This window comes from Atheta coriaria, unplaced genomic scaffold (genome assembly GCF_025399875.1).
Source record: "Atheta coriaria isolate IRGN ID8LTWV9N9 unplaced genomic scaffold, Caltech_Dcor_3.1 hic_scaffold_5_pilon, whole genome shotgun sequence".
NCBI classification, from domain to species: Eukaryota; Metazoa; Arthropoda; class Insecta; order Coleoptera; family Staphylinidae; genus Dalotia; species Dalotia coriaria.
Window position 1 is genome coordinate 6,838,819 of NW_027045447.1, and position 13,136 is coordinate 6,851,954.

The 13,136-nt window shown below is 34.5% G+C and overlaps 6 protein-coding genes and 1 non-coding gene across 8 annotated transcripts; 1 reads left to right on the forward strand and 6 right to left on the reverse strand.

The window, feature by feature from the left end:
• Positions 1-224: 224 nt before the first annotated feature.
• LOC135791530 (cytochrome P450 4g15-like) lies at positions 225-3,598 on the reverse strand. 2 transcript variants are annotated; one of them, XM_065301934.1, is made up of 9 exons: positions 3,436-3,598; positions 2,879-3,379; positions 2,623-2,821; positions 2,374-2,568; positions 1,582-1,767; positions 1,148-1,515; positions 993-1,061; positions 584-932; positions 225-515 (listed from the first exon to the last, which is right to left on the reverse strand). In XM_065301934.1, the coding sequence occupies exons 3-9, from the start codon at positions 2,774-2,776 to the stop codon at positions 325-327; spliced, it is 1,512 nt and encodes a 503-aa protein (XP_065158006.1). In that variant the 5' UTR covers positions 2,777-2,821; positions 2,879-3,379; positions 3,436-3,598; the 3' UTR covers positions 225-324. The 2 variants fall into 2 exon arrangements, with proteins under 2 accessions (XP_065158006.1, XP_065158005.1); XM_065301933.1 differs by having other exon boundaries at positions 2,623-3,379.
• LOC135792110 (lipid storage droplets surface-binding protein 1-like) lies at positions 3,501-6,124 on the reverse strand. The gene is made up of 5 exons (XM_065302730.1): positions 6,083-6,124; positions 4,368-4,490; positions 4,100-4,297; positions 3,857-3,992; positions 3,501-3,793 (listed from the first exon to the last, which is right to left on the reverse strand). Exons 1-5 carry the CDS (start codon positions 6,122-6,124, stop codon positions 3,501-3,503), a joined length of 792 nt encoding a protein of 263 aa, XP_065158802.1.
• A 963-nt stretch (positions 6,125-7,087) lies between these two features.
• TRNAD-GUC (transfer RNA aspartic acid (anticodon GUC)) lies at positions 7,088-7,159 on the reverse strand. Its single transcript has one exon. It is a non-coding gene; the product is annotated as a tRNA-Asp (tRNA).
• A 46-nt stretch (positions 7,160-7,205) lies between these two features.
• On the forward strand, positions 7,206-13,092 carry LOC135792113 (trypsin delta-like). Its single transcript, XM_065302731.1, has 3 exons — positions 7,206-7,944; positions 12,125-12,386; positions 12,449-13,092. Exons 1-3 carry the CDS (start codon positions 7,413-7,415, stop codon positions 13,005-13,007), a joined length of 1,353 nt encoding a protein of 450 aa, XP_065158803.1. The 5' UTR covers positions 7,206-7,412; the 3' UTR covers positions 13,008-13,092.
• LOC135791532 (TIP41-like protein) lies at positions 7,916-9,012 on the reverse strand. Its single transcript, XM_065301937.1, has 3 exons — positions 8,761-9,012; positions 8,523-8,702; positions 7,916-8,462 (listed from the first exon to the last, which is right to left on the reverse strand). The coding sequence occupies exons 1-3, from the start codon at positions 8,940-8,942 to the stop codon at positions 7,967-7,969; spliced, it is 858 nt and encodes a 285-aa protein (XP_065158009.1). The 5' UTR covers positions 8,943-9,012; the 3' UTR covers positions 7,916-7,966.
• LOC135791531 (RNA-binding protein 41-like) lies at positions 9,109-10,416 on the reverse strand. Its single transcript, XM_065301935.1, has 3 exons — positions 10,207-10,416; positions 9,428-10,148; positions 9,109-9,364 (listed from the first exon to the last, which is right to left on the reverse strand). Exons 1-3 carry the CDS (start codon positions 10,329-10,331, stop codon positions 9,125-9,127), a joined length of 1,086 nt encoding a protein of 361 aa, XP_065158007.1. The 5' UTR covers positions 10,332-10,416; the 3' UTR covers positions 9,109-9,124.
• On the reverse strand, positions 10,731-11,734 carry LOC135791533 (26S proteasome non-ATPase regulatory subunit 10-like). Its single transcript, XM_065301938.1, has 3 exons — positions 11,492-11,734; positions 11,187-11,432; positions 10,731-11,128 (listed from the first exon to the last, which is right to left on the reverse strand). Exons 1-3 carry the CDS (start codon positions 11,594-11,596, stop codon positions 10,793-10,795), a joined length of 687 nt encoding a protein of 228 aa, XP_065158010.1. The 5' UTR covers positions 11,597-11,734; the 3' UTR covers positions 10,731-10,792.
• Positions 13,093-13,136: the final 44 nt, after the last annotated feature.

Consider the following 13,136-nt stretch of genomic DNA (forward strand, 5'->3'; position numbering starts at 1 on the left):
AATACGTAGATAGTGACGTCGATAAAATTTAAGTTATAAACATTAATACACTTACTACAGAAGTGGTGCTTCACATTTACTTTTGATTATCAATGATGCTCCAAGTTTAAGAATATGCTCCAAAATGCTATTGACCATGAAGACACGCATTATTTGTTTATATATTTAGCATTGGTTAAGGTCTATTAATTGTTTCCTAATTCAAAATCTAAATAAAAACAAACTGAATTAAAAACGTATTTAATGCATTTAAATAACCAAAATAATAATATTGGGCTAATATTGAACTAATCTACAATAAACAATTGTATATTGTTATAAGGATTAGTAATCGTTTGTTATTTTGTTGTTATTAAGTTGGCGATCCTTTAAACTGATCATAAAACCATTTTTCATCTTGAGAGAAGTTTGCCCAGCCAGTTTGTACTGGGAGATAGGACGCTCCGACGACACTTGGTATCTTCGCAGTATGTAGGTTAGTGTAACCTTAATAAGAAGGTGCGCGTATCGTTGTCCTGAAACAACCACAGTCCCAGGAGAAATCCACACAGAAAACAGAAACACGTCAGAATGACATCCATACCTACGCACGTCCGTTGCCCGGCTGAGAACGGAATAAAGCTGTACGGATTGCGTTGCTTAATGTTCTCAGGTAGGAAGTTATCAGGATTGAAATCGTTGGCGTTTTTATACTGCGTTTCGTCACGATGAATCGCCATGATACACAATAGGGTCGTGCAACCGCTGGGCAAAGTGCAATCCTCCAACGGAATATCCTCCTGTGGCTTCTTACCAATCATCGGTATAGGCGGAAACAGACGCCATGTTTCCTGAATTACCTGATCCATATAAACCAATTTCTTGCAATCTTCATAGGTAACTTCTTCATTCATCCCATTAAAAACATAATCTAATTCAGATTGTAGCTTTTCCTTTTTGAAATAAAAATTGTTTTTGACTCATTCTTGATTAAAATAACCATTTATACTAACTTGTACATTTTGATGTAAGCCCAGCATACATAAACAAAACCCAATTGCAACTGATGTTGTATCATGACCCTGAAAACAAAACATTTTGACTCAATTCATTAGAAAATTTATTTGTTTATTCAATTAAAGTGTCTACTTCTTAATTGTATACTAACAGCGAAGAGCATTGTCATAACTTCGTCCTTGATTTCGTCATCTGTCAATCCCGCACCGGTTTCATCATCAGTGGCTTCAAAGAATTTGTCCAAAAAGACTGGCCATTTGATTTGCTCTCCATTGACATTCTCCTTGTTCATCAAGTATTCTCGTCGACGCTCCTTGATGACCTTCTCGGTCAACGGATGCACTACGTTCAGGTACTTATCTTGCTCCTGTTTCAGTTTCGAGTATTTAAAAACAATGTCCGGTCGCAGCCACACTTTGTACGAACGTTCATGCGCAAACCGGCCCAGCCTTTCAACGGCATGAATGTAGTCCATGGTTTGATTACCTAAAGTTTCTTTCTTCACTCCCATCGACGTTTCTGCACATGTCGTTAAAACATCAATTACCAAATTAATCGAAAAATTAGTTACGCGTTTGGTTTTACCTAGTAAAGCAAACATTGTGGATAAACTCAGGTATGGCTGAATATCGAATTCCGGCTCATCAACTTGCTCCTCAAGTTCATCAATAAGTTTATTACTGTACTCGCTGAATACCTTTAAGTATTGCTTTAAATTCTGCGAGTGAAACGCAGGCGTAAGTAGTTTTTTGTTGTGTTTAAACTTCGCACCTGAAAATATTTGCAATTAAAGGAAATTCGGCACGCAATAAAACAGGTTAATAATGATTAAAGCTTATCTGTTAATTTTAATTCACCGAAACCAACTGGTAATTACACCAGATGCACTAAATGACTAAATGAATGGAAATCCATTTTTGTTTTAATTGAATGCAAACGTCATAAAAAAAGTAAAAAGCAGTGATGTTTTAAAAGGAACCACGAAATAATAGTCAAAACATACTTTTATGGTTTAATTGGAATTTTATGAATTTATTGCTGTATTTTTCAACTACTTACAGAGGAAGACGCGAAATTCTCTTTGGTAATTATGCAAATGCAAAAGGAAATAACAACAAGTATTTTTAACAACACAATTGTGCAATGTGTTTTGTTCACCTAACAGTCTGCTCACGATACATGATTATTCAATACTATAATGGTACTTCATGATTTGGTGCGAGGTGCGATTGAAGACTCTTCAGCGTTTGCATAATTAGTCACTACAATGTGACCACACTAAACTTTTCTTTTAACGCTTTATTAAATGCGTGATTGAAGCAAACCAGCATTCGTAACATGAAATCAAGTTGTTAATGAAAAAAATGTTGCATTTACCTTCACTGATTAAGATACTTTCGCCAAGCCAAGGGCGTAAAAATTGATATTCTTCAGCTTTGAAAGTACCTTTTGCTTTCAAAATTGCTTCTGCATCTTTCGCATTAAATATTAACACTGTTAACTTTGGGCCCATCCAGAGAGCCAACATTCGTTTATATTTTTTATTAAGGATTGCTAATTTTCGAAACATTCCTTAGAATACAAAAAGAAATTACAAATGAATAAAAATAAATAAGAAAAACTCACTTTCTGGTTTTCCAATAAACATTAAAGCATTCCCAACCAAAGGCAAAGGTTTAGGTCCCGGTAACTTGGCACCTAAATTCACTAAATGCCTTCTTTTCATGTGTATGTAAATCAAACCAACACAGCTCCATATCACGAACAAAACAAGTAACATTGTTGCCGGGAAACGTTTTCACTTATTTTCCTTGAACGTGTCTCACTAACTGATAATTAGTATCTCAATGCAACAAACTATATCCGGACAGCCACAAATTACCTGTTGCTGAAATTTAATTGAATTGATGATTAACAAATGTACAATTATCCGAGTCCATTAAAACAATAGTCAATTAATAAACGCCTGAGATTCGGACATAAGTTAACAGCACGTTTCTCTATGTCCACCCGATGGCCCGCACTAGTCGAGACGACTGAACAACGAACAATTCATACCGCTTTTATATTCACCTGCTTTACCTCTAGCAACAACAACAAATGCTTCACTCTTTTTTGACTTGACTTCTTAACTTTATAATACTTATAAATATAATTATAAATATATATTATTACAAATGAAACGATTAATTTATTATCTGCTAAATACAACGATAATTATAAACTCAATTAATCAGACAGTGTAGATACAAGTGCCGAAAACGGTAAAAATCCCCATTTTTGACAATTGACAGTAATTAAATATCCAAATATTCCTTATCAACGACTTTTAAGTTACACATTTACTCGGCTTTCTGCAGTTCCGTGCATTCACCCGTCGGATCTGTAACGAGAAAAGTATTCGAATTACAAACAAAACATTTATATGTATGATAATACTTCAGTCTGACGATGTCCGTGTCGGTGTGTAGGTATGTATGATAATAATGAATATATGATAAAAACTATTCGCTATCAGAGGATGCTTCGGTGCCAGTGGCTGAAGTGAGTGATGAGTCATTGGTCGATGCATAGCTGGTGTTACTATCGATGCACGTGGAATTATTACCTGCTTCTTTGCCTGGTGTGGAGGTGTACAGGTATTCGTCGATTTTCTGCGCGCCAAAGTCCCGGATGGCGGCTGCTTTTTCCTTTGACGATTCCACATAGGGTTCTACAATGTTTCGGGCGGACTCTAGGGCTGGTTCAACGGCTTTCTTTGCTGAATCGAAAACTGGCTCCACCATTGTTTTGGCACCTGAATTGTTACATCAATCATTATTAATGTGAATGCTAATAGGTTTATAGTGCAAGTGTGTACCTTGAACTGTAACATTGACGGTTGATCCGGCAGTGGCAACGTAACTTTTGGCAGTGTCTACGGCGGGTTTAACAACGGAACATGCCGTGACTACTGTGGGATTGTTGGCAATGTAATCCTTAGTGGAAGTGTATAACTGAAAGAAAAACTAATGTTTGCTGGCTGTTACGCGTTCAAATGATTTATGAAATGAAGAAAATGTGAGAATTTGCGTGGTAATGATAATGACTTCAGGAAACTTACTTCGCCGGGTGGTAATTTGACTGCTGGGACCTTCGCTTCAACATAGTCCAATCCACTGCAGATAATTCCATCGACTTTCTTAATAGGTCCGTCCAGAGACTGAAGTACTGGAGTTGCGTAAGGTTTTCCAACTTCCATTGCCTTGTGGACCGTGTTTTCAGCGGTTGACATTGTCCAATTGGTCAAGTTGTTGAAATCCTATTGATTATATTTTATAAGAAATAAAATAATAGGTATTTACAAATTTATTGTGACGTTTTTAATTTACCTTCACTTTATCGTAAATGTGTTTGCTTGTTTGAAGAGTACTTTCAACCATTGGCAATTTAGAGATACGGTTTACACTCTCCAGAGAGATGCAGGCGCCATCTTGTTTAATTTCAGCCGGCATCTAGAACAAGTCACGTTTGGTGTTAGTGGCAATGCATTTTTATTGTATTTAATTAAAACTACTTGAACAAGTCGATAGCAGGAATTTGGTCTTGTTCTAATAATGTTTTCACTGTAATAATCTGGATATCTCCTTTTGATAAAACTCTCGGTCACGTGTATTTCCGTTTCCTGTTTCGTCCCCCACCCAAACATCTCCAAAACTTCGCATATTGCATTATTCATGACGTCTGTTGCAATAAAAGTAATGATTTTTATTGGATTTTTCTGATTTTGTTGCTCAATTCACGTAAATTTCGAGTTTATTTTCCAAAATTTTGTTGAAGATGTTGACGCATGTTTAGTTTATTGCAACATTGACGTTTTTATTTAGGCACGTTGCCAAGTTACTTCTTTTCAGTTTTAATTCATAAATCTTATAAATTAAATTGTTTTGTAAGTAAATTGAAAGTGATAAGATAACACATCAAATAGATTTGGTCGACTTAAATACCGTTGATTGATTTTGTGCATGTTCAAAGCAATAAAATCTCCAGACGGAGAAAAATTAGGAAACAAACAGTTCGATTGAAGTACCCGATAAAAAAAAAACACGCTAGTCCACACTGAATTCGAAGTGAAAGTGTGATTTATATGTTTTTGTTCGATTCTTCTTACACGATGTTCTGGATTATGTTTAGAACAGATATCGCGCGTTCTCGCCCGATAAAAAAAGTGTTTCATCTTTTCCAAATGCATAACATTTCCACGAAACCAATAAAACGTGTTTAATTTGAGAGCACATTCAATAATCTTTTGAAGGTCAAATATGAATATGTCATAATCAAAATCATTATATTATAAATTTCAATTGTTAAGAGAAATTATTATTATATCTCAATAATATAATTAATTTTATTATATTATAATGATGATAATAAAATATTAAATATATCGAACTGTTTACTTACGTTGATTCAATTGGTGCAATAAAACAAAAGAATTGAACAATTAAAAGTTAAAAATCTTTTAAAACACTTGTAATAAAAACGAGACGAGACTTTAAAAAGGTTATGAAGAACACGTGAAGCGTGCTAAGCGTTCAGTTATAAAATGTGCACCACGAGCTGATGTGACAAGTGAGGAACTGAGAGATGAACGAGATGAATGTCCGCGAGGTCGAACACAGCGGACAAATTGATAAACCGTCTGGATCGTCTGTGAATGCAGTCAAATTGGACCTTAAATGGTGCATGTATGGAACTGGTTTTCAATTCTGTCTCCGACAGATCCGGTTGATTTTATCTCATCGAAATAACACATTTCTATTGATTCGTAGCGCTGAATTAAACGCCGGGTTCATAGAGGACATGTAAACACTTTCGTTATATCATTATCATTGAATAATCGTCAGTAATAATTGCAATTGTTGGAAGCTGCGTTTTTGAGATTACCGACGCTCGTGCGTAAACTTTTTAATTGCTTAATTAAACACTGCAGTTATGTATACAGTTATTAAATTGAAATTGCTTTTATTGTATGCTATAAATGCATTATTCTGTTTCAATTAAAGTGTGATGTGCATGTAAAGTAAAAAAAATGTAATTTGTTTACCTGTTCGTGCAGCTCTGAGGTTTTATTCTCTTGGTCAACCATTTTGAAGATTGTGATGAACGATTAGTTCGCACTGGTAGTAAAAATTAAGCAATCACGCAAACACGACCGCGTAACACGAGTTTTGTTGATGAATGGCAGTCGAGATACTTATTGCGTTGCAATAAATGTATAACTTTTCTATGAGATAGTATCGCGCAATCTAATCAAATTACTGAATGCGTTGTTAAGCTTGTGTTGTGCACTTGCTGATCATGATACACGAGAACTACTTGACTCAGACACAAGGTACACTTTTAATATAGCTTTATTGCAATAGCTACAATGTCTAAAGTATAAATGTGGTTGTACAACGCGTTATATTCTAGATTATTACATGTACGTGTGCTACTGCGGTACAAAGTTCAAATTTGGCCGAATTCGATTTTGTTCCAACCACGTTGGCTGGTGACGAGTGACGATAAACGATGTTCGTGACTCATAGAATTAATTTATTGATAATTATGAAATTTGTTGTAATGTATAACCAGTTTCTATTTTATTTGTTGTAATTTTTTGACGAAAATTGTTTAAAAAAGATTTCATTGCTTTTTGAGCAGATAATGTTATTATTTATTATTTAGCAACAAAAAACACAATTCCTAGCAAAACTTCCGGTTTGTTTATTTATTGCTAACACAAAATTCAAAAGGTTTTATGCTCCCATAAAGAAGCAAAGACTCTTAGAAAATTCTAGCGATAAATTATTGCTCGCACAAAACAAGGCACTTAGGGCCTATACTGCAGTAGACGTGGAACCTTGAACTTTTCTTCTCTTCGCTGAATCTTATAAATTTATAGGCATTTTGTTATTATAAGACCTAGGCACTGAAGTAAGCCTTCACTACGAGCTACGGCAGCGTCGATAACTTTTTAACGCTAGGTGATAAAAAATTATCTCAAAGACAAATATTTAAACAAATTGCAAATAGCAACAAATAAAAATATGAAAAAGGACAAAAAGTCCTCCCCGGCGGGGAATCGAACCCCGGTCTCCCGCGTGACAGGCGGGGATACTGACCACTATACTACCGAGGACTTGTAAGGACATCAAAATCCTTGGCTCTTAGTCCTTACAATGACTTACAAGTAATTTTTATGTCTAATTATGTAGATTTTTAATAATAATTGTTATATTTTATCAACACAATAAATAAGAACACCGTTTTAAACAACATTCTTCTCAATCCAGTTAACAAATGCTAGCAATACTCAAAATAAAGCATGAAGCGTGCATGATGCAATCTTTATGAGGTATAAATTCTAACCTATTAAAAACCACATTGAAAACATGGGGGAATCAAGTGAAATTGTGCCTGAATTTAATGAATCCACAAGAAAACAAAAGAAGAATCGCAAACACAAATTACCAGAAGAACCAGAACAAAATCCCGATGCCGAAACAGCACAACCAGCAAGTAAACTCCGAAAACCACAAGCTCAAATTAAAAAGTCCAGAAAGAAGCTGAAAAAAGAAGAGCGCCAACAAAAGGAACGCGAAGAAATATTCGATAAATACAAAACCACAGTTGAAGTATACCTGCAATCTTGGCAAAATGATAAATCAAACTGGAAGTTTAACAAAAACATGCAAAACTGGATTGTGGATCATCTTTATGACTCCAAACTACTCTCAGATACAATATGGCCAATTGTATTAGAATATTTTGCTGGTAGTAAAGGTGCTATAAAAGCAAATATTATAGACACAGCTACCAAGATTATTGAGGAAGAAACAACTGAAGAAGCAGACACAACAGAATCAGAACCTGATTCTACCAAGAAAACTAGAGCTAAGGACATTATACAGTTTATTGTTGAGTAACTTAATATAAATTAAAATAATTATGTATTAGAACCAGCAACTTCACTTTCCTCAAATATCAACTTTTCATACAGACTAGTTTTAACTGGCATGTGAGCCTGTAAGATATTAGGATCTCCAAAGACTGGCAATGGTAGATGAACCTCCTTTACTGAACATTCCCTATTTGTGTATTCTCTGAGAACATAATTAGTGCTCATATCATGAAATAGTCTTGTATCATTTATCCTGACCATTACATTATCAACTCTCAAAAAGAATCTTAAAAGGACGAAAAACGAAGTCGGCATAACGCGGATTTTTACCGTGCATTGAGCAATACCATTATCATGTAATTCATCTTCATACAGCATCAATTCTTGATAGAAGAGAATTTTTTCTTTTTCTTTTAAGCGCTCCATATCGATACGTTCGTCAGTTGGTTCTACTGTACAATTTCCCTGTATGCTTCCTTTATAGTCAGTTGAGAATGTCCAATCATAGGGTTTGATTTTTTCTTCCAGTAAATGAGCAGGTCTATAAAATGATTTCAGTAATCATTTAGTATTATATTTTATGTTAGTTTTAATAAAATACCTTGATTCTTTCCATGCTTCTGAACAAGCAACACGAAATGGTAAGCTACTGCTGCAAACACATTGCAAAGCATCAAGAGCATTGAATTCTATAGATCCTCCATTGTTGTGAACTAAAGTCAGGATGTTGTTTGGAAATACCATTTCTGGCAAGTGGGGTATTGCCAGACTGTTTGTATAACTAAAATAAATAATGTTTAAAGATATTTATGCACAAATAATAAATTATAATAGCTTACACACAGAATGTACATCTTTCTGAGCTGGTATTGGCACATTTATCTGCTGTGGTACATTGGGAATGCAAAATATGTGATTTTGTGTACTTGATTAGCCAACTTTCGAATTGTTGCTCTTCACTATCTACCGGTAATCGAGGTATATTCACATGTGAGGGGTGTATGGTAGCGATAGAAGCCATTTTATTACAAAATTACGAATTTTGTAATGATTGATACTTTACTGTTCAGATTATTTTAGGTTAGAAGTGAAAAATCATTTGTTTAAAAGTTGAGTTATACTTTACACCGTCAGAGGGAAAGTGTTGTTATTTTAACGCAAAATGATGCAAAATATCTTCTTAGCGATTGAAAACATAATAAATTATCTTGTATTATTTTCTAAAGTCCTTCCATATTGTAAAATAACAGGTTTATCGTTGATTATTAAACCATTTAAAGTATTCAACATTTTCTGTGCTGTTTCTACTGAATCAAAAGTTAGAAATGCTTGTCCACGCATTTTACCGCTCATTACTTTATACTCTTGTGCTGGACAGTCTTTAAAGTATCTCTTCAAATCTTCAATTGATGTTTTCTTTGGTAAATTTTTCACATATATCACCTAAATATGAAATAAATGGATGAAATAAAATATTACATGTAATAAAGTCTATGTAATACATACATTTGAAGGCTTTCCAGGTTGATAATTCGTAAATTGAGGCAATTGTTTTATCTCCTCTAATGATAACTGGCCAGTTACCTGAGGTACTTTTGTTTTATTTGGCTGATTGTCAATTTTAATTATTTCACCATCTTTGATTGTGTAAAAATTTTGATTCTTACAAGTATACTGAACAGTTTGTTTTCTACTTGTTTTATTTTCAGGAATTTCTGTTTTGTCCCATAATGTTTTACTATCACAATTAAGAGTTGGTGTTACAGTTGTAACAGGAACAGTTGTAACATCATCTTTTCGCAATCTATTAGCGACTTTTCTCGCTTTTCGACGTATTTTATTTATATCAGGAGTTAGTTGATTTGTTGCTTCTTTATATATAGAGTCCATTTCTTTAATACTATCCATTGGTTGTGTAGAGTAACATACAGTTTCTCCTTTGTCTAAAGATGATTTTATTGTTTTTAATATTATATCAATCTTATTTTTCAATACATCTGGTTCATGATTCAAATACTTCTTCTGCACACCTTCCAATCCCATTGATTTGTAGTCATAATAAAGGTCTATTTCATCTTTTGTCAGGCCATAACTTAAAAGTTCATTAATTTCACTTTGTCTATTTTCATTCTCTTGCAATTGTTTTAAGGAACTTGTACCTGCTATATGATTGGAAAGTGTAAAACCTTCTGTAGCTTTTTGGAAGACTTTTACCTTGTGTAACTCACTATAAATATGAGTGTATAGTTAGATATGAAAAAAGGACAGTGATTATAGATATGTACCTTTTCAAATTTGTTGAAACATTTGTCTGCATTTGAAACAACTCTTTAACATGTTGATCATGATCAGTGATCAATTTTTTCTTTGGTTCTTCAAACTCAGGCAATTTATCTCTATGTTTATGCATGACGGTTCTATTTTTTGGCGTAGAATTAAAGGACCAAAATTTAAGTAGAACTGTTGTTTATTATGAAACCTAATCAAAGGTTATGTTAGTACAGTATTTTACATAGGTAGTGTAAAAACTGCTCATACTTACGTTCTGATATGATTTAATTTAGGAATAAACACTTGAAAGCTGATGATATAAATCTACTACACACTACTTGAAAGTATATTTATTGATTAACAAACCTTTGGATATTCCTCTGATAGCATTCAATTATTTGTGTCAATATCTAACTTTTCATTACTTTTCTTGTCCTTGCATCAACAATTTCCGCAATTTCAGGTGTTTTATCAGTTACCTTAACAAATTTTATGTAGGAATAAAATATAATAAAGAGAAAGCTTGAAAATTTTCAAGTTCTGGTTATTTCTTGATATTTTAATGCAAAATTAAATTAAGGGACACAAAACATGTTATTTTTATACACTAGTAGTAGTTTCCTTAGTCTTAATATAATGTAATAATCCCTTTGAACACAAATCCAAAGCAGTCTGCTTATCTTTGTTCTGAATATCAGTCCTGGCACCATGTTCAATCAGTAACATGGCTTCTTCTTGCCTATCTTCTTCACAAGCTAAATGCAGGGGAGTATTTCCATATGCATCCCTAATATTTATCTCCAGCTTGTCTTTGGAACTAAGCAAATACTTCACCACACTTGTATTGCCTTTACTGGCTGCCCTATGTAAAGGTGTAGCACCTCTGATATCTGTTACATTTATATCAGCTCCTGCATCAACTAAAGAAACACAAATCTGGAAACAGTTTACTGAATTAATTTTATAATACTTTAATTTGTTTAGATATAAATACATCAGTGTGTCCTTTGGAGGCAGCATACTGAAGAGCAGAGTGTCCCTGGGTAGTTTTATGATTCACATTGGCTTTATGCTGGATTAATAGTTTTACAACTTCCAATCTGCCAGAGGATGATGCTAAAATGATTGGAGTGGTGTCTGTATCATCTTGGGCTTCAATATCACTGTCCATTTCAAGTAAGTATGTTACCAACTTCAGGTTTCCACTGATTGCAGCCCAATGCAATAAAATCCTTCCATTCTATTCCATTCAAAATATTTAATAAAATATAATTTTATATATAGAATACAAAAACTTACACTATCTTTTGTTTTAATGGTAGATGCATCTTTTTCAACAATGGTTCTTATTAAATCGAAATCGCCATTGTAGGCAGAATCAAACATTGAGTTCGGATCAGCCATTATTAAAATTAAATCCGTTAAAACAAATCCTATCACTCAGTTGCTTTTGAAATAATGTTGTCTTTAATCTGGATGACGAGCAGATTTTAAAACATTTGATATTTCCGTTAGGTTAGGAGAGATGTTTTGGAAGAAGTTTAAAGTGTACAACCATAGATGTCACATTCTACACCAATTTGTATTAAAAATACAACTCTTTCTGCGTACAAATCAACACCAAATATGCCAGTGGAGAAATATAATACTATAAGAAGCCACTTTAGTATAATTATTAACATTGTATGTTGTTATGTAAGTTGTTTTTTTCTAAAATTTAGGACTTTAGTACCACTTTCGTTGTTAAATCTGTTTATAAATAGAAATATACTGTTACTAATTATCTTTGAACTTGAGTGTTTCCAAATTTGTTGATTGCATATATTTTGAACAATCGCTATACGTCTCAATATCAATTAAATTGGAAATAAGCACTTCAAACGCAAGGATAAAATCTATCACAGACCACTTGAGAGCACATTTATTGATATATAAACGAATTTCTGATTCCCTTCAAACAGTTCCAATTTTTTGGCAACATGATCGCTTTCGTTTGTCTTCTTGCCCTCGCGGCATCCGCTTCCGCGGCCCACGTTTCCAACCCACTATTGACCAACCGCATTGTCGGTGGTTCTGCATACGACATCTCCCAAGTGCCCTACCAAATCTCCCTTCAAGTTGGTGACTTCCACATCTGTGGTGGATCCATCATCAATGAACGCTTTGTCTTGACTGCTTCCCACTGCATCGTAGGGTAAGTAAACATTTATTTTCCATTCAAATAAATATTTTAATTAATAAATTAAATGATTACAGAAATGAAGGCAACTGGAATAACATGTACGTCCGTGTTGGTTCCTCATTGAACAACCAAGGTGGTCAATTCATCAAAGTCCAAAACCTTTACTCCCATCCTCAGTACAACGCTGCTGACAACTGGATCAATGACATTGCCATTCTGGAACTGAGTTCTCAGATTTCCCTCAACTCCAATGCCCAGAGGGTTGGTCTGCCCACCTGGGGTGCTGAGTTGCCCATCGGTGGATACGCTACTGCTTCCGGCTGGGGCAGGCTTACCGAAGGTGGTATTTCTCCAACCCAACTTCAGGGTGTGCAAATTCCAATTCAAGACCCAAGCGTTTGCGAGTATTCCTACGGATCAAACTCGTTCTACCGTGATTACATGGTCTGCGCTGCATCCACCGCTGGTGGTCAGAGCACTTGCCAGGGTGATTCCGGCGGTCCTCTTGTTTACAGTGGTGTACAGTACGGTATTGTCTCCTGGGCCCTTGGATGCGCAAGACCCGACTACCCCACCGTCTTTGCTCACGTTGCCAACCTTCGTAACTTCATCACCGATATTACCGGTGTGTAAAAAAGTCCCACTTCTTTTGTTTTCTTTGTTATTGTTTATAAATTGCAAAAAAATCTGAAATAAAACTTATTTCTATACAAAACAATTCATTTTCATTGTATACCGCAACGTTGTGTAGTTCTGCACGAC

Bases quoted from the DNA above. Each gene is read 5' to 3' on its own strand.
- LOC135792110 (XM_065302730.1), bottom strand. From the start codon at position 6,124: ATGGTTGACCAAGAGAATAAAACCTCAGAGCTGCACGAACAG. The intron at 3,993-4,099 runs GTAAGTTTCCTG...TTTTTCTTTCAG, and splicing joins TCAAATTACCACCCGGCGAA to TTATACACTTCCACTAAGGA. The intron at 3,794-3,856 runs GTACACACTTGC...GTAACAATTCAG, and splicing joins CGTCAATGTTACAGTTCAAG to GTGCCAAAACAATGGTGGAG.
- LOC135791533 (XM_065301938.1), bottom strand. From the start codon at position 11,596: ATGGCTGATCCGAACTCAATGTTTGATTCTGCCTACAATGGCGATTTC. The intron at 11,433-11,491 runs GTAAGTTTTTGT...TGAATGGAATAG, and splicing joins CCATTAAAACAAAAGATAGT to AATGGAAGGATTTTATTGCA. The intron at 11,129-11,186 runs GTATTTATATCT...AACTGTTTCCAG, and splicing joins CCTCCAAAGGACACACTGAT to ATTTGTGTTTCTTTAGTTGA.
- LOC135792113 (XM_065302731.1), top strand. From the start codon at position 7,413: ATGGGGGAATCAAGTGAAATTGTGCCTGAATTTAATGAATCCACAAGA. The intron at 7,945-12,124 runs AACTTAATATAA...TTTATTGATATA, and splicing joins TATACAGTTTATTGTTGAGT to TAAACGAATTTCTGATTCCC. The intron at 12,387-12,448 runs GTAAGTAAACAT...AAATGATTACAG, and splicing joins GCTTCCCACTGCATCGTAGG to AAATGAAGGCAACTGGAATA.
- LOC135791531 (XM_065301935.1), bottom strand. From the start codon at position 10,331: ATGCATAAACATAGAGATAAATTGCCTGAGTTTGAAGAACCAAAGAAA. The intron at 10,149-10,206 runs GTACATATCTAT...TCATATTTATAG, and splicing joins GTTTCAACAAATTTGAAAAG to TGAGTTACACAAGGTAAAAG. The intron at 9,365-9,427 runs GTATGTATTACA...TTTCATATTTAG, and splicing joins AACCTGGAAAGCCTTCAAAT to GTGATATATGTGAAAAATTT.
- LOC135791530 (XM_065301934.1), bottom strand. From the start codon at position 2,776: ATGTTACTTGTTTTGTTCGTGATATGGAGCTGTGTTGGTTTGATTTAC. The intron at 2,569-2,622 runs GTGAGTTTTTCT...TTGTATTCTAAG, and splicing joins GTTTATTGGAAAACCAGAAA to GAATGTTTCGAAAATTAGCA. The intron at 1,768-2,373 runs GTAAATGCAACA...AAATATTTTCAG, and splicing joins AAGTATCTTAATCAGTGAAG to GTGCGAAGTTTAAACACAAC.
- LOC135791532 (XM_065301937.1), bottom strand. From the start codon at position 8,942: ATGGCTTCTATCGCTACCATACACCCCTCACATGTGAATATACCTCGA. The intron at 8,703-8,760 runs GTAAGCTATTAT...TATTTATTTTAG, and splicing joins GAAAGATGTACATTCTGTGT to TTATACAAACAGTCTGGCAA. The intron at 8,463-8,522 runs GTATTTTATTAA...ATCATTTTATAG, and splicing joins GAAGCATGGAAAGAATCAAG to ACCTGCTCATTTACTGGAAG.